This window comes from Sinohyriopsis cumingii, chromosome 6, assembly GCF_028554795.1.
Source record: "Sinohyriopsis cumingii isolate HCF-2022 chromosome 6, ASM2855479v2, whole genome shotgun sequence".
NCBI classification, from domain to species: domain Eukaryota; kingdom Metazoa; phylum Mollusca; class Bivalvia; order Unionida; family Unionidae; genus Sinohyriopsis; species Sinohyriopsis cumingii.
Genome location: NC_142966.1, coordinates 88,235,872 through 88,257,567, shown reverse-complemented (window position 1 = coordinate 88,257,567; position 21,696 = coordinate 88,235,872). Strand labels below are relative to the sequence as shown.

The 21,696-nt window shown below is 36.0% G+C and overlaps 1 protein-coding gene across 1 annotated transcript in view; it reads left to right on the top strand.

Moving 5' to 3' along the window:
• The window catches only part of LOC149797396 (uncharacterized), an 80,044-nt gene that overhangs the window by 38,133 nt on the left and 20,215 nt on the right, over positions 1–21,696 (top strand). The window contains exons 15-21 of the mRNA XM_089962173.1: positions 2,926–6,540; positions 11,579–11,752; positions 13,799–14,038; positions 14,880–15,038; positions 15,692–15,926; positions 16,600–16,767; positions 17,836–18,028. Of these exons, the coding sequence (XP_089818299.1) occupies positions 2,926–6,540; positions 11,579–11,752; positions 13,799–14,038; positions 14,880–15,038; positions 15,692–15,926; positions 16,600–16,767; positions 17,836–18,028 (4,784 nt within the window). The remainder of the gene's footprint in view (positions 1–2,925; positions 6,541–11,578; positions 11,753–13,798; positions 14,039–14,879; positions 15,039–15,691; positions 15,927–16,599; positions 16,768–17,835; positions 18,029–21,696) is intronic.

The following is a 21,696-nucleotide window of genomic DNA, read 5'->3' as shown; positions in this document are numbered from 1 at the left end:
AATGTTTATCAGTATAGGGCAGGCAGTAGGCTCTGTTAAGAGAGCTCTCTTTTATTCCATTTCAGTCGCATTTAGATTTTGAAATGGTCTTTTGGAGTGTCAGCAGATCTAACAATAGGGATTTTCTGTTGGCTAGTATCAAGAACATACTCTGCTACACAGTCCTTGTAAGGTCCACAACTGCTAGGTTCAGTCCTGAATATGTCAGTTCCATGGACAATTACACTGGTTGAATTTCCAAAGAGCTGAAAATTGCTTAGTCTCTTAGTTGTGTCATATTTGACATTTAAAACGAAAATCCTCTGTATAATTAATTAAAAAATATAGAATCATCACTACTAATTTAATCAGTTCATAAACAAATTGATGTCACTACTAAAAGTGCGTTCTATTAATTAAGTTGGATTGACTGACTTGCTGGATTAAAATCAAGGGAGTATTGTTCATGAAGATCCAGTTTTAGTAAAGGCAATACATAAAACTGTTTAAAACACTGCTAATTATTCATACTGGCTTTGTGTTTTGTTTTTTATATACTTTGATTGGCCAATAATTTGGTTGCCTGGCTTAACATGGAGTCCGGCAGTAATAGAATGTGCACACCAGTACGTGTGATATAGGATGTAAATGAATACATGGAGAGTGGTGGAATAAAATGTTCAGTAGACCAGAAAGTCCAGATATATGTAGATAAAGTGATTATGGCATGAAAATAAACACTTCCCCAGCATTTTTCAAAAATAGGAAAAAAGTACTTGTTGCAGACTAGTGAATTGCAAAATATTACTTGCCTAGCATTGAAAACGAATAGGCTAGGATGTCAGGCTATGGGACTTGCTCGCCTTGATGTTCATAAATATTGGTTGTAGTGACATGTGTGAGAATAAGTCACTTGCATCACGTTACATTCATTTATGTACATAGTACCAGTTCATCAAGATTGTCTTTAGGGCTGTTCCATTTAAATATACACAGTACCCAGGGAAGGCACTTTAAAAAATGTATGTCAGGATATTTGTCAGTTTATTTAAAGAGTTCATATCAAAATGATACAAAAAAATTCTAAATTGCATCTCTGGGTGACTGTTCCACATTGAAAGTGCCTTCCCTGGGTCCCAAGTACATTGTGAGCTGTGGATGTTATATGATGGAAAATGTTAGAGCAGATGGATCTTTCAAATGTCAGAACATGTCAGATCAGAAAAAAGGACAAATCAACCTTTATAAAAGAGAAATATGATGAGAGTAATCTAATACAGCACTTTGAGCAAATGATCATGCTCATTGCAGAATTCCGGTTTACAATTATTCAGCAAAAGTTAAACATGTAGACTAGTTAAAGTGAGTGATTAATTTTTCAATATATGTTGTGTTTATTTTCTGGTTCTAATCCATATGGATTTTGCCCCTTGTGACAAGAATTTTGACTAGCTGACAGAGCCAGGTTAGTAGCAAAATTTAATATATCAATTGATATGTGCTGTAATTCTGAAATGTAAAATGTAGATTACACTTTTTATGCCCAAATTTTGGGGTTTTTTTGCCACTTATAATTGCAATAATTATGCTTAATACTCTCATGGGGTTGGCACTTATGCATTCATGGTCGAGTTGGTCTTAAATTAAAATGGTGCTGCTTGAACATGCAATATGGCCACCCCAGCAGCCATATTGAAAATCTTATCCCTGCTGCAGAATGGATGGTCATATCAACAATGGGTTTTCACACGTAGACTTCAAATGATGTCTAGTTGGTCCTAGTTGGTCCGATCTGTTGTTCAAAGTGGCTGTTATGGCAGCCATCTTGAAACTCTATTTATTGCTTTTCCTCCTGAACAAAAAGTCAAATTGACATGAAGTTTCCCCCAAAAACTTTTGTATGATGTTTAGTTGGTTCTAAATGAAGATGTTGTTGATATAATGTCAAATATTATGAAAATTGTGTAATTGCTACTCTGCCTAAATGGATGGTCATATTAATATGTGGTTTTGACTGAAAACTTTATGATATTTGTTGGTTCTCAGTGATGATGGTGCTGCTTGTGCATGAATTTGGCTATCACCACTGCCATCTAGAGAATGTCATTGCTACTCTAGAATGGATGGTTATATGAATATGGCACTGTTACGATGTCTTGTTGGTCCTAAATGGAAATGGTGTGCTTCCGTTATCCAGTATGGCCACCTATTCAGCCATCTTGAAAATCTTGTTATAGGTACCTTTTAAAAATGGAAGGTCATATTAGCATGGAGTTTCCAGAACAAGACTAATTAAATATGTGATGTTGCTCCTAAATTAAAATGGTGCTGATCTGACAACCCATATGGTCATCATTTTGCCATCTTGAAAATCTCGCTATGGCACTCTTAAATGGAAAGTCATTTCTTATATGGTGTTTTTTTCTTCTTCAAAAGATCTGTTTTGATGTCTAGTTGGTTTGGTCCTAAATGAAAATAATGCAAATTGACCTTCATTATGGCCACCATGGAGGTCATTTGTGATTTGAAATTGATTATAGCAACATGGGATTTTCACCAATAAACTTTTTTATGATATCTAGTAGCTTCTTCATATGTCCAGTGTGGCTGCCATGATAGCTACCTTAAAGATCTTGCTGTCACTAATCCTCCTAAATGGATGGTTATATTGACATGGCAAAAGACTTTTAATGATGTCTACTTGGTCCTAAATGAAAATGGTACTAATGTGACATCCAGTATACGTCCACCACACAAATTTGAAAAATCTTGTTATTAGTGAAGAACATAGGAGATGGTTTCAATGCAGCAGTTAAAAGGAAGACATTTTATTTTCGTAACTTCTGGAAATTTTTATACCCAGTTGAGCATCAGTCCCTTTGAGGGACTCGTTCTGGATTTGTAAGAGTACTGAACTGTTTGTAGTAGACCTTTTATTCTTTTTAGGAACTAGAGATACAGAAGCAGGTCAATGAAAACAGATGCCTCACTTTGGCTGAGATGGAGACTGTAGTCTCTGAGCAGAAGTCAACTGAACAGCGCCTAGCTCTAAAATGTGAGAGTCAAGTAGCTACCATTAATGAGTTGAAAAACAAGCTGGAAGTAGAGAGGAACAACTTTCAAAAGATAGAAGATGAATTGAAAAGGAGTCTGCATGAAGCACTAAGTCTGAGAAAGGAAGCAGAGCTAAAGATTGACAATGAAAAGTGGGCTAACGAGACTGTTGTAAAGGCATTGAAAGAGGAAATCAGTTTAATCCAGTCAGATGTCCAACAGAAGACAGCGAGACTCAATGATGATGTTAAAGCCTTAATAGAGAGAAATGCACAGCTTGAAAGTCATTTGCAAATTGAGAGAGATGGAAGCAGCCAGAAGTATAAAGAACTGACACAACAGTTTGAGGAACACAAGAAAGTTGCTAAAGAAGCTGCAGATCAGTTTGCACAAGAAAAATCTTTTCTCACTTCAGAGAAAACTGCGCTGGAATTTGAAATTCACAAGTTGAATGTAGAATATGAAAGAATGGAGAAGTCACTCAACTCAAAGTGTCAGAGAATTGAAGTAGAGTTTTCTGAGAAAGAGACTGCTTATTCTAATCAAATTTTAAAATTGACAGGAGATCATAAACAGGAACTAATCAGTCAGGAAAAACTTAAACAGGAAATCAGCAGTCTACATACAGTAGTTCAAAAATACCAAGAAGACATCAAAACTTTCAATTCAATTTTAGAAGAGTATAAGGTGAAAACAAAACAGATTACAGAAGATTTAGACAAATCCAGATTTGATAAGGATCAACTTCAGTGCAAGATTACTGAATTGCTTAGTCAGTTGGATGAGGAAAAAGTAAAGCATCAGAAATTTTGTGACAAACAACAGATCAAGACAAATGAGTTGTTGGCTGAGATTGAGGATCACAAAGTGCAGCATCAGAAAATCAGTGAAGAACATCAGACCAAGCAAAATGAGTTGTTGGCTCAGATTGATGATCAGAAAGTGCAGCATCAGAAATTGTGTGAAGAATATCAGACCAAGCAAAATGAGTTGTTGGCTCAGATTGATGATCAGAAAGTGCAGCATCAGAAATTGTGTGAAGAACATCAGATCAAGAAAAATGAGTTGTTGGCTCAGATTGATGATCAGAAAGTGCAGCATCAGAAATTGTGTGAAGAACATCAGATCAAGAAAAATGAGTTGTTGGCTCAGATTGATGATCAGAAAGTGCAGCATCAGAAATTGTGTGAAGAACATCAGACCAAGCAAAATGAGTTGTTAGCTCAGATTGAGGATCAGAAAGTGCAGCATCAGAAATTGTGTGAAGAGCATCAGATCAAAAAAAATGAGTTGTTAGCTCAGATTGAGGATCAGAAAGTAAAGGATCAGAAAGTCAGTGAAGAACGACAGATCAAGATAGATGAGTTGTTATTTCAAATTGAAGATCAGAAAGCAAAACATCAGAAAATTTTTGAAGAAAAGGACAGCATTTTAAAATCTCTCCTGGAGGAACAGACCACACTACAGCATAAGTTGGAGCAAATTGCAAATGAGTTAAAGGAAGAAAGGGTTAGGAGTGATCAGGTTTGTAGTGAGAAAGATGACCTTATTCAGAAGCAGAAAACTGAGCTGGAGACTTTGAGAACTCAGGCTGCTGAAGAAAGGAGTAGACTGTTACAAGAGATAGAGATTTTGAAAGCCCAATTGTCAGATCAATCACAGCAGTTAAGAAATAAGGAGAATGACATACATCAGGAACTGAAGACAACAAGGACCAAGTTTGAAGAAGAAATTCTGGAGAGATCCAAGCAGTCTGATGCAGAATTGTCAAAGTTAAGAGCAGAGTTATTGTTGGACAAAGAACAAAGTGGGGCAACCAAGGCAGTTTTAGAGGAACAAATTCAAAACCTTCTGGATTCCTTAGTCCAGAAAGACAACAAATTCCAGTCCAAGATGGAACAGATTGAAAAAGAACAAAAGGAGAAAGATCTAACAATAACAGAACTCAGAGAAGAAATCATTACTTTGCATCGTACTGAGGCCAGTTTAATATCTAATCTGGATGCTGCTAAAGTCCAGTTTGAACAAACTGTGGCTGACATGAAGGCAGAACATGCCAAGCAACTGAAAGCACAAGCAGAACAGAGTATTGGTTTAAAGAAAACTGTACAGAGAGAGATTGCAGAGATGACAGAACTATGGAAGGGAAAGGATGAAGAATTGGTTCAGTTGCGTTCTAATTTACAGGCAACACATGGTCACAAGGAAGCGATGTCAAAAGAGGTTAGTTCTTTGCAGGAAAGAATAAGTGTGAAGGATGCATTAATTAAGGAACTTCAGAACATGAATCAGAACCTTGAGGATAAGGTAAATGAGTATCATCAGTTGCTTGATTCTGTAAAAACAGAAAAGGACAATATTAATGACAGTCTTCAGGAGGAAAAATCTATGAAACAAGAGATTACTGATAAAATGGAAAAACTTGAGAAGAAGCTGTCTGAGGCCAATTACGAAGTAGAGGAACTGAAGAAAAAGTCTCAGATGGAGAATGAAGAGTGTAAGGAAAGAATTGTAGAGACTGAATCTTATTGGCGATCTCAGTTGGAACAATTAGAAGAGGATTATAACAGGGGAATGAATGAACAGAAAGATGAATATAACAGACAATTTCATGAACAACAATCCAAATTTGAGGCTGAACTTCAGTGTCTCTCAGATCAGAAGGACATAATTATTGCTACACAGCTTGCTGACTTTGAGCGAAGGATATCTAGATTGCAGGGAGAGCTCACTCAGAAACAGAAAGATATGGAAAAGACTCTTGAAGATACTAAACTGGAAAAAGAGTCATGCTTGAAAGAAGTTAACACAGTCAAGAATAAAGAGATTGAGTCAGTGCAGAAGGAATTAGAATCTCAGTTTGCCTCATTGCAGAATGAAATGTCACAAAAAATAGCTGAATTAGAGTCCATATTGGAGCAAGAAAGACAACTTCATGTGCAGCAAATGCAGGAAGCACAGGCTGAGTTTGAGGAGCAGTTGAAAGGACAGGTTGATGATTATGAAGAAAGGCTCTCACAAATGAAGTGTCAGTATAATAAATATCTTGAAAGTCTAAATGAAGAGACCAATACCAAGTCAAGTGAATTGGAAGAGAAAGTATTGTACTTGGAAGAGACAAATTTGTCCCAGGAACAAGAACTAAAAGAGCTCCAGGCAGCTAAGATTGACTTAGTAAAATCTCAGTCAGAATTGGAGGCTAAAGTTAAGAATCTTGAAAAAGAGAAGACAATGTTGCAAGATTTGAAGACATCCTATGAGGAGGAGTTGGAAGTTCTGCAAAATGCCCAAAGGGATCTGTCACAGGAGAAAGAACTTAAATTAAGTTTGGAATCTGATTTGGCAGAACTGCAAGAGAAGTTTAAAGCAGTGGAGAAAGATCTAAAGAAAGCCAATGAAGATAAGTTGAAGGAGAAGGGTGAGAAGGAGGAACTTGAAAGGCAGCTAACCTACACACAAGACCGAACTGACACACTGGTGGCAGAACTTTCCAGTCAACAGCAGCAGGTAAATTTTACTATCAGTGATACTGATTTGTAGAGAAATAAAATTAAATTGTTGGCATATGACGAATTCTCTATTTTATTATGGGGTACAGATTTCTAGGAATTTTAGGATTTCTATAAACACAGATGCACAGATTTAAAGACCTAACAAGCAATGATTTTACTGTGGATACAATATGACCCCTTCTCTGATCCATGACTCAGTACTGACAGTAATGTCAAAAACCACAAAAATTGATGCAAAAGTAAAAATTCACAGTATTTGTGGTTAGGGATTTCGTAAATTTATGATAATGATTATGTCAGCAATATATTTATTCCCTGCACCTCTTGTAGCATATTTGTTTTAAAAGACACATATAAAATATAAAGCAGCAGTCCTGCTTAAATCTCAAGCTTACACCTTCCTCCAGTTTGTATACCTTATTTATGCTTTCATATGTTGTATGTTTTCTTTGAATATAGTACTATCGGCCACAACCAACAGTTATGAAAAACTGGAAGAAAATTACCGATTGGTGACATATGGCACAGCTAGTGTATTCCACTCAGATTTACCTGGCCTGAAAAAAGGTCTCCATCTTTTAGATCAACCATCCATAGTTTTGTTTGTGATGGAAACTGTAACTTGTCGCATGCTATAGGAATAGGCCACAAAAATAGAGAATCATACATCAGATGATAAAAAGAATATAGCAGAAGTGATTATTTCAGAAGAAATTATGAAATGATTTTTATAATGTTGATTTCTGCCAGCACTGAAATTATTCATTTCTCTGAAATCAGCACTCATTTAAGATCCTATTTACATACATGCCAACCATTACGATTTTTTTTCACTAAATTAAACCTTATGCATAAACATATTCGGATTACGCATTTTCGATATATCCCCCCCCCAAAAAATTAATAATTTGTTTTCTCATTTTTATTAACATTCCATTAATCCCAAGACCGTATTGTAGACAAGATGGCTTCTACGTAACTACGACATAAGAGTACACTTGTCCATAGACTTGCATGCACTTTCCTAACAGTATTATGTTCTATTTATAGCAGCTTCCCTACTTCCAAGAAGGATGCTGGTTTCTACTTTAAAACTTTTGACCTAGGTTTCTATTTATAGCAGCTATATGGCTTAGTTAGGAGAAAACAGACTGGTTTTCTGATTATTAATCTTTGCTTGCAGATTCTTTGTTCTATGTCATATGTGGTACAGAACCAGTCTGTAGGTATTTGGTGCTAAAAGTCAGATTTATTCTAGTCAGTGTGTATAATAGAGCAAAAATGTTTTTCAAATAATTTCACAGATGGATTCATAAAAGACAAAAAACTGATTCAAAGATGAATACATGTATTAAATAATACAGCGTTCCATTCTAGAGCAGCTACATGCCCATTGCAGGCTGTGTGGAAAGGATTTTAATATTGGTCATGGTGATAAAACAAATCAACCTTGAATTAGCTTATTTTACTAACTCCAGTACTATGGTAAAGTCTTTTTAACAGCAGAACTCAATTGTGGACACAAATTTTCTAAATCCAGAGGCGTTATTTATCAAGTTCTTACTAGTACATGGACTATCCCTAGTGGTAGAAGACTACGTTGGTCCTTTGTTCAAAAGGCTGTTTCCTGATTCCAAAATTGGAGAAAATATGCATGTGCAAAAACAAAATCATCTGATATTCGCAGGAGCCATGAAAATTTGGCTGTTTAGTGTTGCCAGACAGGAGTAGTGATTTTGATGGAAAAAAAGTTGTACTCAGTTTGTGTAAGAGACTTTGACAATGAAAAGAGCAAAGTCAGAGTGCTTTTCTGTCATTGCCAGAAACAATGGTAGATTCCACTGGAGAAAACATTTTTGATTTGCTTGATAATGCTTTGAATAAATATAAGTTGGCAGAACCATATGGGGTTTTCAGCTGTTAACGCATCAGTGATGACTGGAATTTATTTGCATTCTATATTTTGAAAAATGTCTCCATCTGTATACATATCAGGTTGTCCCTGTCATTTGATGCACCTTACTGCAGGAAATGCTACTGATAAATTAGAGAACTCCTAAAGTATCAATTTGCATTCTACCAGACAATGTACTTCATACAGACAGAGTTGATGTGCAATGGCACCTTATTTCCCAGCTAAAAGATCCAATAACTGAAAGATATAAATTTCCCCTTTGTCAGGTTATGAAAGGAATATTGGTTCTTTACCATTCTAATGCTGACTGTGAGAGATTGTTCAGTATTGTTAACAAAAATAAAACTGAATTCAGACCCAGGCTCAGTAACCTGGCACTAAGTGCTCTACATAGTCTCAGCTGGTACAAAGTGTTTTGAAATGCAGTATGAGAGTCGGTTGCTTTTTAAAGCTAAAAGTGCTACATACACATACACTTTTTCCTTTCCAGCGGTTGGCATGTATGTATTTATGACTTGATGAATGATACTGACTTGATTTGATGATACAGTATTGCTATTTAGTATAGAGAAATGACGCTTTACCGTTGTCTACATTTTAACATCATGACATGATACTAGTTAGATATTGAAAACGTATGGGTATATTAATCTAAATACAACAGAAATCATGTGATAATTAAGTTGCTATAACTTTTTCTATAAAATAATCAATTTTGCAGTACATTTTTTATGTGGATGCAGATTGTGAACAAATCAATGATGCAGAGGGTGAACAAATCATTGTTGTGTGGTAGCCCAAATCAAAATTTGATTGATGTTTTTTGGGAGTTTATCACCATTTCTAAGTGCAGGATAGGCTATACATGGTGGCTAGTATAACTGATGGAGGAAGGACTTGGTAAAAACAACCAACCCACATTAAACTACTGGCAAGCTTTCTCACATAACCACATTGGCTGAGCCAAGTCTTGAACCCATGCAGACAGAGGTCAGATGGCAGTGACAGGAGAAGGTGAGCACTTTAGATCACTCAACCACCCACAGCCCCAAATTTGGTAGCCCACATATTTCAATGGATAAACAATTCCATTTACTGAGCCATTAAACACATGTACCCTCCAGTAGCTGGACAAAATTGTAAGGTTGTAAAAGGTTCAGAAAAACAAATAGACAATACTCCATAATTCAACAAATAGTTGCAATTTTCCAAATACATAAAATATTTTATGTGATTATCAGACCAGCCAACTCTCCTGATTTATCCAGAAACTTCACAGATTAGCATGGCTACATTTTTTTTTATATCAGACGTATATTTGCAAATTCTGTATTCATTGAGTAATTTTTGGTCAAATTCTGTTTTTCTGTCAAATCCAGTAGTTAAATATTCTACATTTCTGGTATCAACAACCGCCATTGTGAAGTCAATTTGAAACATGTTTAGTTTGCTCTGTGTTCAGTTTATTATAATAGATAAATGTTTGAAAAAAAAATGTAATTTTAACAAAGAACATTTGTCTAAGAAAAGTTTAAATGTAAAGTCCTCTAGAGAAAGGTATACACTGAGGATTTTCCATTCATTCAATTCAGTTTGAAAGATGATACTGACGTTGTCATTCTCCACCTTAAAACTGCCACAAGAAACCCAGTCGTGGATTCAGTTTTAATTTAAATGGCAGGTCTGGATTATTTTATTTTGTTTTATTTTAAACATTCTGTACTGAGCTATCCATTTTTTAAACTTGATAATCAGGTGAAACTTTTTTTTTTTGTGCCCCATAGCTATCAGAAATTAAACATGCCTGAAACATTATAAATCCATTTGTAGCTTTGGCAAAATGGTAGCCAAAGAATGCTGAAGTTGGTTAACTTAAGGTATATTTTCTTCAACTAAATGAGTATGTCTGAGAACATCTGTCCAAATGTGATTAGCCATATTTATTTTGGTGGCGCTCTACAGTTTCGTATTTTGCATAGGGTTAGAATTTTAAAGAAAAAGAATTTCCCAAGCTTTCCTCACTGATTATACTGGCTATTTAAAAAAGACCTTGTATATCTTTGGTATAATTCAAAGAACCTTTAATTCCCTTTATTTTTTGTGTATGATTGATGGGTGTACTATGGGTTATAGAGTATACAGCTTGGCCTTACTCCAGATGTGCACCTTTCAAAAATGTGCTAGCTCCACTTAGTCATTTTCACATCCTGAACTTAGAGGTAAATTGTATAAGAAAGAGCTGATAACTTTTTTTGCATTTTATATATTTGGTAATTCATTCATTGCACTTTCAGAAGCTGGTATTGTTTAGTCTGGCAAAATTCATTTTTCCTATTTTAATAGCGACTAAGGATAGTGTAATTTAGACATATTCAGGCTGATTTTTGGAACACAATTGAGCAGACATTTTTGTTAGCAGTGTGCTTAGATCATTTACAATTTCCAAAAGTACAATATCCAAATATCAGCCACATTATATTAAAGTAGCATAGAGGTATGCCAACATTCTTGCCATTAAATGCAAACAACTTCACTGTACATACGTCACTTTTTCAAAAGTACATAATAACTGGTGAGCGCCCCCTTTGTCAAAGAAAAGTAACTGCATGTTAACTGACTTCAGCATGAAATGGCATACAACAGAAAATTATAATCTCAGCTACTTAATTGTGTTTGGATATACTTCAGTAAGAAAAAGGAGATCACAGTGAGTATAGTATGACTAAAGTAGTTAGACTTTAATCGGTGCAACAGTGTCAGTATGGAGATATTCTTAAAATTTGACCTTTAGTTCCAGGGTTGACTGACTGAGGTACTTGCATCATAGCATCGCTTATTCAAGCAGAAAGACTTCAACCCATCCCTATCATAAATATTAAGGGTAACATCAAACATTATGGGACTATACAACAATGCAGTTTATACTTACTGCTAAAATAAATTGCAGCCACAAGTCCCGCAGACTTTTGAACTTTCCAGTAAATTAATTCAAAAACAAAATTGGGTAGTTCAGTGAAGGTAGATTCAAGGGATTTCATTTTGAAAGCTTATGAAATTGTATGAAATTTTTCTGCTGTTTGATATTACGGGTGTGGAGTAAACATGATTTTTATTCAAGCTTGCAGCAGTAGAAGAGGAGAAGCGCTTGTTGGAGGCAGAAAGACTTACCCATGTCCAGTCCCACAATATCGTGTTAGGGGACCTACAAGCAGAGGCACAGCGAGAAATTGCATTCATTAACATGGAGAAAGTTGAGCTGGAGAGACAACTTCAATCACTTCAGAAATGCTATGTAAGAATTGTATATTTCATAATCTGTCTATACAGCCTAATCTTATTTACAAATCTTCCACTTGAAAGATTGTTGACTGAATACATAAACCATAAAGAGGAATGAAGTCATTAAAGTCGCAATCGAACCCTTTTGTTAAAAAGTCTGGTTTCTTGTACATTTTAAACAGCAGTATTGAATTAACAAGGTTCGTGTTTTTTGTGTACTCTAATTTTGTTCCAAAGACTTAAAATGAGAGGTAACAGAACAATATTTCCCATATTCATTATCATAAAGCAGTGTTCTTCATTGCATTGACACAAAAGATGTATTATGATGTCATCCAACACTAAAGATTTATTTATGCTTGTCATGAATCAGATCATGAATTAAGCTGAGTAGAGAAAAAAGAGCGTATTATTTTGAATGTTAGTTTTTTCCTTATTTTTATTTTGAAGTATCTGGTAACTCATGCTAGTTTCAACTGGGAGTATACAATAAATATGCTTATCCAATCACAATATCTTAGGAAAACTACTCTCTCTCTCCTTCTGACTGTTACCACTGTAGTCTGGCTTCCTGAACCTGTTCGTGATACAAGCTACTAAAACTATTTTGGTGGATATCTTCATTTCCTAGAAGAACTACCTTCTCACAAATCTCAGATACAACTTATAGCTAAAGAGAACTATAAGTTGCTTACCCACTTAGGTTGCAGTCAGGCAGAATGATCTCCCTTTGATATAGACACTGGTGGCAAAACCCATGAATATCTCAGTTACTGCTGGAGTAGAAGGCAAGCTTACTATATGGATGTAACTGGGGAGGCTGGAAGGTGTATGTATATTATGATTGGGTAAGTATTCGCGAAGAAACATTTTACCAGAAAAAATTAGTTTCTTTAAATCATAATATCTTAATAGAAGAGGTGGAAGGAGGTACATCCCCTTACCCTGGATATGCCACCTCCAGTCCCCTAAGGTATGTAAGACAGCATTCTAATTAACCCAACTAGAGAGGACTCAATCTGTCAGAGAGCGGCTTTGAAAAGTGAAAAAGGTTCCACATGCAAATCCAGCAGGAGTCAAGACAGCCAGGCAGGTCTTATGAAGCTGTCATACAACCTAGAAAGGCGACCTGTTGTGCCACAGCTATAGGTCCTACCAGACTGAGTTGAGCCTTTTGGGATGAAAGATCTCTGAGGTAAAAACTGGAGAATTATGGACTCGGATCTCCATCCCACTGCATGGATAATTTCAGTTAGAGAGCAGTTCTGGTAAAAATGATGATTTTGGCAACTGCTCTAACCTTGTGAGCCGAAATGCATAACAAATTCATCTGAGTTGGAGTTATTTCTCAATATGCAGAGTGCATAACACACTTAAAACAGGATGAATGGGTCTGTACGGTTATATTGTCCTGTCCCTGTTTGAGAGGTAAAAATAGGCATGAGCTCCCTCAGTGGAACGTCTTTTTAAGATACCACTTCAAGGCTTGTACTGGATCCTGTAGGTGGTCTTGGGGGTAAATGTCCAGAGTAGAATATGATTTCATTGCAAAGGTCTGGTTACCCATAAATGGAAGCCTGTTTTTGACGATGAAAGAGGGATCCATCATAAGTTAAACTGACCGAACTGCATGTAATTTGGGTCTCCTAATAGGACATATATTTGCTGATTCTGCCTGCCATCACTAATGTGATAAGGAAGCAGGTCTTGTATGATATTTGAGCCAACGATGCCCTTGAAAGCAGTTAAATGGTATTTTGTTCGGCGTGGCTACTACCCATGATGGTTTCCTCTTTGGACACAGAGCAAACATTTTTGGTCGTTATAATCAAAGAAGGAGAGGTGGTAGAATAAGTCTTTGGTTTGTCCAAAATCGTCATTTTAGCTAAGAGTGTTTTCTGGGTAGGCTGGATTTGCGAGGTAGTAATAGTTGTCCTAAGGTATTGTGATTGCGTAAATATTTGCAAAGAAACAGATTTTACTAGAAAAAATTAATTCATGTTGGATTACGTTCTGTAATATATAGTATATTACATAAAATACTGTATTTTTTTCTAAGGATTCGGTGAAGAACTCTGAGACCCAACTGGAAGAGCAGATGAGTAAGAGGGACATTCAGCGGGCTCAGCTGGAGGACCGCTGTCGTGAACTGGAGCAGCGCATCTACACCTATATGGAGCGTGAGCAGAAACTGCTGGATGACCACCAAAAAACTGTTGATATGGCATCAGAATTGAACAAGAAACTCAACAAAAATCTAGACGAGGAGAAGGAGAAACTTGAAAAATTGAGAAATGAGGTGTGTAAAATTGATGATAATGATGTTAGAAGTATCCATTTAGTATTATTGAGCACATTATTATCTTCAAGATTCTCAGTGATTCTTTCTGCTGTTCATTTTAAGCTCATGAAGCAGCCTTTAGACCCTAAAAAGATAATCACATTGACTTAATGTGTTTCTTGATCTTAATGCTCACGGGATTGCTTGTTGTGTCATTGGCACCAAAATGTATTTACCTTTTCCTTATTTTATAGCCAGTGATCTTTGTTCAGGTTGGAAAGACAGGTTTTTAGACAGTTGGCAGTATATTCCTTCCATTCAGTATCATTTCATCAAATTTTATTCACTTGTTTTGTTAAATATGTAACAGGAAATGTGATGTATTGTCCAAAGTATCACTGTAACACTACTGGACAAAACTAGGTTTGCAGTCATATTTTTTTTAGATATGTACAAATGAAGGAAGCTTGATGTAAGTTTAATGTTGTTCACTTAGCTCAAGAACTTGATGCATCATCAAGAGTTTAATCAATATTTCAATATAAATGAAAACTACCATAAAGAATGTTTTGAATTTATATAAATTCCACAATCCTTCATGTTTGTTTGGATTAGCAATGGCTATTTTTGTTTACTATGAATTTTTCAGTCATTTTATGCATCAATTCCATCTGTAAAAAATAAACACATAAACTATGTTATTATTCAAGTATACTTGATCCTTTAAACCATACAAGTTAAGCACATAAAAAGAATCATCAATTTTTAACAGTTCGGTAACAAAAATGAACAGCAGAAAAAGTTGCTCATTATTTGATATCACTCTATGATTATTAAATGTAAATGGTTTCCACTACAGCATAACAGTCTGTTAACCGAAACCACAGAAATGAATAGAAAGAGCAGTGAGAGGATCAAGGAACTGCATGAAGAAATGGAGAAGAAAGAAAGCAAGCTACAGGGGAAAATAGCAGAGTTGGAGGGCCAGTGTGAAGTCTTAAGTATATCCAACAAAGAGGTACATAAACCACCGCCAAAATCCCACTAGTTTATTTTATCAGCTTTTAGAGGGTAGTTTCTTCCTCCACATACCCATCTGTCTTTCTCTTTGTCTCACTTTCCTCTCTGTCATTAAGGAGACAGCAAGATTCAATTCAAATTATGAACTTTAATATAATTTTGGAGTTCAGCTGTTAGGAAATTGGTGAACAAAGATTATTTTTAACACATATCAGACGGGTACTTTGAGCAAATATGGTTAAAACAAAAGACAAAATGTTAAATGAGATTTTAACCCTAATACTTTGGCAAGAGATATTATCATATCCTCCATCTGTTCATAACTCATCTCATCTTAAACAGCTTGTTTGAAGTCCACTAAACTTTCTAGGTCTGTTGCTCTTGGGGTAGATATCTGCATGAAGTGTATTATCCTGTGCTCCCACCCCAGGGGTACCTTGGATGGGATGAAAGGTCATATATATATATATAAAATTTGAGTTGCAGTTGTAGCTGGAAGATGCATCATGTATGTGGTGGATTTTCCATTATGACCCCTAGATCACTGTCTGGGTGATAGGGATAAGTACAGGTGGGTTGGGGTTTGAAATTGCATTAAAAAGCATTTGTGATGGTGAACCATTGCAGTCAATTTACATTCTCTTATGATAGGTGCAGCTGAAATTAAGTGAGTCAGAGAAGGAACTGAAGAAAGCCAAAGAGATCAATGACAAGTACCTGATCCATTACAACAAGAAGAAGGATATCATATCAACTCTACAGCAGGAGGTGGATCTCCACAAGAAATCTATTGAGCAGATTCAAAGCAAGAACAAGAAACTGGAGGCATCTGTCAACCCTATACGCACACAACTGGAAGCAGAGACGGCCAAAAACAAGACTCTTAGTAAGATTAGACTACCCCCAGTTTCCCACTGTTTTACAGTATCTTATTCCTTTTTGATGCTTTTAAATTACAGATGGTAAATATGTGAAGTAGGCATTTGTTTTGCATGTTCACAATATACAAACCTTGTTTATGTTTTTGTATCAAATCTTTTACACCCCAGCAGATAAAAGCAGATTTGAGTCTTGGCTGGAAACTGTGTTGTGCAAATGGAGTAAGACACATAAGGGTGAAGTAAGATCAACAAGAAATGCATTGTTTATATGTATCATATGTGTATTGGCATTTTTGACCAAAACGTTTTTCTGTATATTTCATCTCATTATTTTCACATTGCAATACTGCATATGACTTGTTATGTATAGTAGGGCATTCCAAATCACATTTTATTTTCAAACAAAAATGTAAGAGAAGAAATATAAAATTATTTGGAAAAAGTTTGGAAGCTTTTGCAGTATGGGTCACAGTTAAGGAATAGAAATATGGTCTAATCTTTTTGGAACATCTTGCCAGGGAAATGCAAAAATCCTGTTTTAAAGCCTCTAACTTGATGTGAAAGGAGAGGGTGTTTTTTTTGTTTGTTTGTTTTATCACATGATATCCTTAAAATATAACTAAACAACTTATTTTAGCATTAGTGATATTGAGTAACATGCAATATGTCCATCCCCAGGTAACAAGCTACGGACTTTAGAGGTTCAAAATGAACATGCTGACCGTCAGATCAGAGAGCTCAAGAGTCAGCTGGAAAAGGGATTCTTTGGGGACAAAAATGAATTTTTCAAGATAGTAAATTCCCGAGAGGATGCAGTTGATGCTAGTTTTATGGGTCCTCAGTATGGTAAATCCAACATTTCTTTCATCTTTCATTCATGTTGTATCTATCTATTTATTGTACTTTGTGTTTTTTATGAATTGTCCAATCTGGGCTACGCACAGTTTGCATTGAATTTCTGCAAACACTTGACCCTGTTAGTCCTCAAAGTTTGTTTCATTGGGTCATACATGCTTTAGTAAAATGTGGACTGAAATAGGCACTTTCCCCATGACTGCTCCAGTGACCTAGTGGTTAGAGTGTCTGCCTCAGATGTGGGAGGTTGTGGGTTCGAAACCCAAGGAAGAGTCATACCAAAGACTTACAAAAAATGGTACTAACAGCTGCCTTGCTTGGTACTCAGCATTAAGAGGTAGTGTTAGGACTGGTCTGCCTGGTGTCAGGATAAAGTGTCTGGGTGGGACATCATGCTACATGTCTGCAGCATGATGCCCCAGTGCTTGACATCACTATCAATTGTTACACTACACACATCATAGAGATATGACTGAAAAATTGTTAAAGCTAAAGTTAAAAATCTAAATCACACACACACAGTCTCCATGTCAGTGTATGTGGGAACTGTTTCAGCTGGCACGTTGTTAGACTCAGGTAAACTTTACTATGAGAACCAAATTCATTTATAAACTTTGGGAATTTATCTCTTGCTAACTGGGCATTCTCTTTACAACTCTTATTATGTAATTAGTTATGCCAAGAGTACAACTGAGCATATCATAAGAAACTTGTAATGCCTATGCCATCCTCTCCTATTCTTTTCACTATACTAGAGTACATGTATTACTTAAAGATAAGACCTTCAGAGCTTTGGGATGGGGATTTTTTTTTTTACCCTGGGAAAAGTGCTAGGGTCGGCAAAAAAAATTAGGACAGTTGGAAACACATTCAGGGGGTGGGGCCTTACTCTGTATTGACTATAACTTCTTTATTGTTGTGTCAGTATTTTTAGATTGAATACAGGGATATAACTTTTTGGCATATGTCATCAAACATTAGTTAATCCAGCATTTCGAATGAGATCAGCCCTGAAAAGAGTAATAAGACATCAGATATAAAGCATTGTCTCCTTTGCAGAAAATGGATCAGTTGGTACAATGCTCAATGATTCTCTTGAAAACGAAGATGATGAAACAACTGTATATAATCTGAGGTCTCAAAGACGTACCAATTCCTTGGATGACAGTAGACGATCAGTTGATGTGAGGATTACTCCACGACAGACTTCCGATCGACATCCCAGGAGGTCAGTTAGCAGTGACACATTTAAGTAAGTTATTTTACATTGCTTCTTTGATGTGATGTTTGAAATGGATAGCCATTCCAATTGCTGTTTGTAAAATTAACCTGTCACTAACTATATTATGTTCTGTTTTGACTCGTGTAACATACATCATGCACATCCAGACATCACATAATGCACTGACAGATAAGGTTCTGGTCTCATTAATATTGTTGGCTGTACATAAAAGCACAATTTCATGGTTATCAAGGGCATTGATGTATGGTTTATTAGTTTTTTATGCTCAGTTTTATGACTACAATGCCTATTTTCAAGCAAACTGCTCCGGTGACCTAGTGGTTAGAGTGTCCGCCTCAGATGTGAGAGGTTGTGGGTTCAATCCCAAGGAAGAGTCATACCAAAGACTTACAAAAATGGTACTAACAGCTGCCTTGCTTGGTACTCAGCATTAAGAGGTTAGTGTTAGGACTGGTCTGCCTGGTGTCAGTATAATGTGACTGGGTGGGACATCATCCTACATGTCTGCGGCATGATGTCACAGTGCTAGACATCACTATAAACTGCCACATTGCAGACATCGTAGCAATATGACTGAAAAATTGTTAAAGCTATATAAAAAATCCAAATCACATCACATTTTCAAGCAAACAGTTTTGAACCTGATCTGTCACCACATCATGACATGGCAGCTATCTATATACACTATTTATTTACATGCATGTTTTGCATATTTTAATACTTTATGTTGACCAGACATAAATAAACTTGTACGTGTCATATGACTACAGTTATAAATAAGTTTATAAACTACTTTAGGGATTACACAAACATTCAGAACAAGGTCTACTTTGTCCTAAGTGTGTGTGTGCGTGTGCATGCATGCGTGTGTGTGTCTGCATTTGCATTTGGTGTAAACCGAGGACATTATGAGATTTCACATCAACATACCAAGGACACACCTCCAACCGAGGACATCAGCGGTTGGAAAAATGGTAAAATCTTGCTTCTCCCAACTATTTTAGCCTAGAAGAACATAAAATCATGATTTGTAGGAAGGTCCCCATTTACATGCTTGGTACTTCTTCACAATTTTTGAGTGTTTCTTTCTTTCAAAGCTGGTGATACACATGCCTGAATACATGTCCTCGATTGCCTGGCGGAAAACTTGTAGAGAGATCTCTGCTATCAAATTACACGTTGCAAAAACATATTATCTCCCATTAGATCCAAGCATCAGATAGCAACCACTTAGCTAAACAATAAAAAGATAAGCTCATTCATATAACAGTCCCTGGTGTCTTTTATTAATATTTCATGCATGTGAGACAATAGTGTTGGGAAACTCATGATACATTGATACCATACACGTCCAATACAGGCAAATAAATCTGTGACATGTACGAAAGAGGTACATCAAAATTCTATTGGAAATATGCATTAATTCATTGGGACCGCTCCGGTGGCCTAGTGGTTAGAGCATCTGCCTCGGATGCAGGATGTCACAGGTTTGAATCCAAGTCAGGTCATACCAAAGACTTACTAAAATGGTACCAACAGCTGCCTCACTTGGCACTCAGCATTAAGAGGTTAATGTTAGGACTGGTCAGCCTGGTGTCAGGATAATGTGACTGGGTGGGACATCATGCTAAATGTCTGCAGCATGATGCCCTAGTGCTAGATATCACAATAAACTGTCACACTGCAGACACTGTAGCGATATGACTGAAAAATTGTTAAAGCTATGTTCAAAATCTTAATCACACACACACACACATGAATTCATTGTAGAGTTGTTCCGAAATTGCCTAATTATCTGACCCATCTGTAAAGTTAAAATGTGCTGTTTGCTGCGAGATTTTACAAATATAAAGACATTGAAAATGCATCCTTGATATGCAAAATTTAATTTATGATTATTAAATGAGCTATATCTGCCCCTATTTCATCATTTGCCTACTTAGTATTCAAAAAGGAGAAAACAGATGCGAATCAAGTGAAAAATCCCATTAAGGTGAGATCGAATTATCACTAACCGAATTTGGAAGTTACATGTACAGAACTTCAGTAAATATATAGAAAGATAAATGTATTATACAGAAGTATATAGTATTCAAACATTATATCATACATTTATCATCAAGATGATCAGTCACAAAATGAAACATTTAATTACAGAAATATGTATTTCATTATCGTGCTCTTAAGACCTGTTACTACACATGCAAGCAATCATAAACTGTTGAATGCATTTAATGTTCTTTTAAATGTATATACTTGCTTCAGTTGGTGATTTGACGACTTTTCGTAACATATGAATTATATTTTTATTGATAGTTCTGTTGTAAACAAAGTCTAATTAAAACAACACACAAAATGTAAAAACAAGACATCAATCTATATTGTTTTCCCAAATTTAAAAGTTTTTTTAACATTAGCCGAAACTTTCAGGGTGTTCTACTGGACCAACTTGTACTTTTAACTTAAAAGAACATTTATTTAGAGCTGTGTTAGACTAATATTCTTATTCATTTAGTCTTTTATACAGAAGTATATTCTTGTTCATTCATTGCTCCAAAACAATAAAACAAGATAAACTGTTTTTAAAAGGTATTAGAAAATTATCCCCACCCACTAACTCTATACATACATGTACTCTCATAAAGCTCTGTTCTTCACTTCTGCGATTACTGAACTTTATAGCTATTTAGGAGGTGTTGATTAATTTAACATAGATAAGTTGTTGTTATCGTTGTTTTTAGTCCATCATTCTTTGTGTTGAGGTTGAGATAAAACACTATACAGATTACAACAGAAATAATGTTGTATGCATCATCGATTTATTCAGCCAAAGTGACTTGAAAAATACAAAGTCTCTGTGAAATACACAATGTTGGTAACACAAACATTCATTCTTATTTTTAACATTACATCTGCACATGTCCGAGAGAGAGAAGATTCGTAGGCATATTATGCAACGAGGATATTACTCTATTTTGTCAAAAAGCGAACAGTCCTTGCCGATAAGGCGAGCTTCCTGCCATAAATACTCAAATCCAGCCAGATAGTATTGTTACAAACCAGGGGTCAAACCCTGGCAAGATTCCGCTAGAAGTCATAAGTTTACCCCATATTTCAAAAGACTTCCATACAAGTTGTAAATTAGAAAGGATGATGTTTCCATTCTATACATAAATTCTTTGCTAATCAATGCAAGACCACAGATCTCAAAACTTGCCAAATATCTGTCAACCCCACATCTGCATGGTTTCTCTTCATCAACTTTTCGTACCGTCAGCAGTTCATGCCGTAGAACTATACAACTATCCCCTAACAGAGAACTGTTTTTACTGCGCCACCTTAGGCCAGTCAATTCATGGTTTCAAGACCTTTTTGCCAGTACAGCTGCGTCACATTTGCCACCATGGCAACATAAACTATCTACTGAGTCCCTTCTTGTTTATTTCTTTGTGTAATTTACCGGTCTCCTACTGTAAATACTGCCACTGCAGTCCCACCACCAATGTATACCATTAGGTTTTAGTATGGACTATCTTGTGTGGCTTTGACCTGAATTTACTAAAAGTTAACCCTGGCATCATGGAAACTAACACTTTACTCCGTGACATTTACTCCCACTAATTGGCTAATTACTTCGGGCTAAGGAATATTTCCATTGCACCTAGTTTCAGTAATCA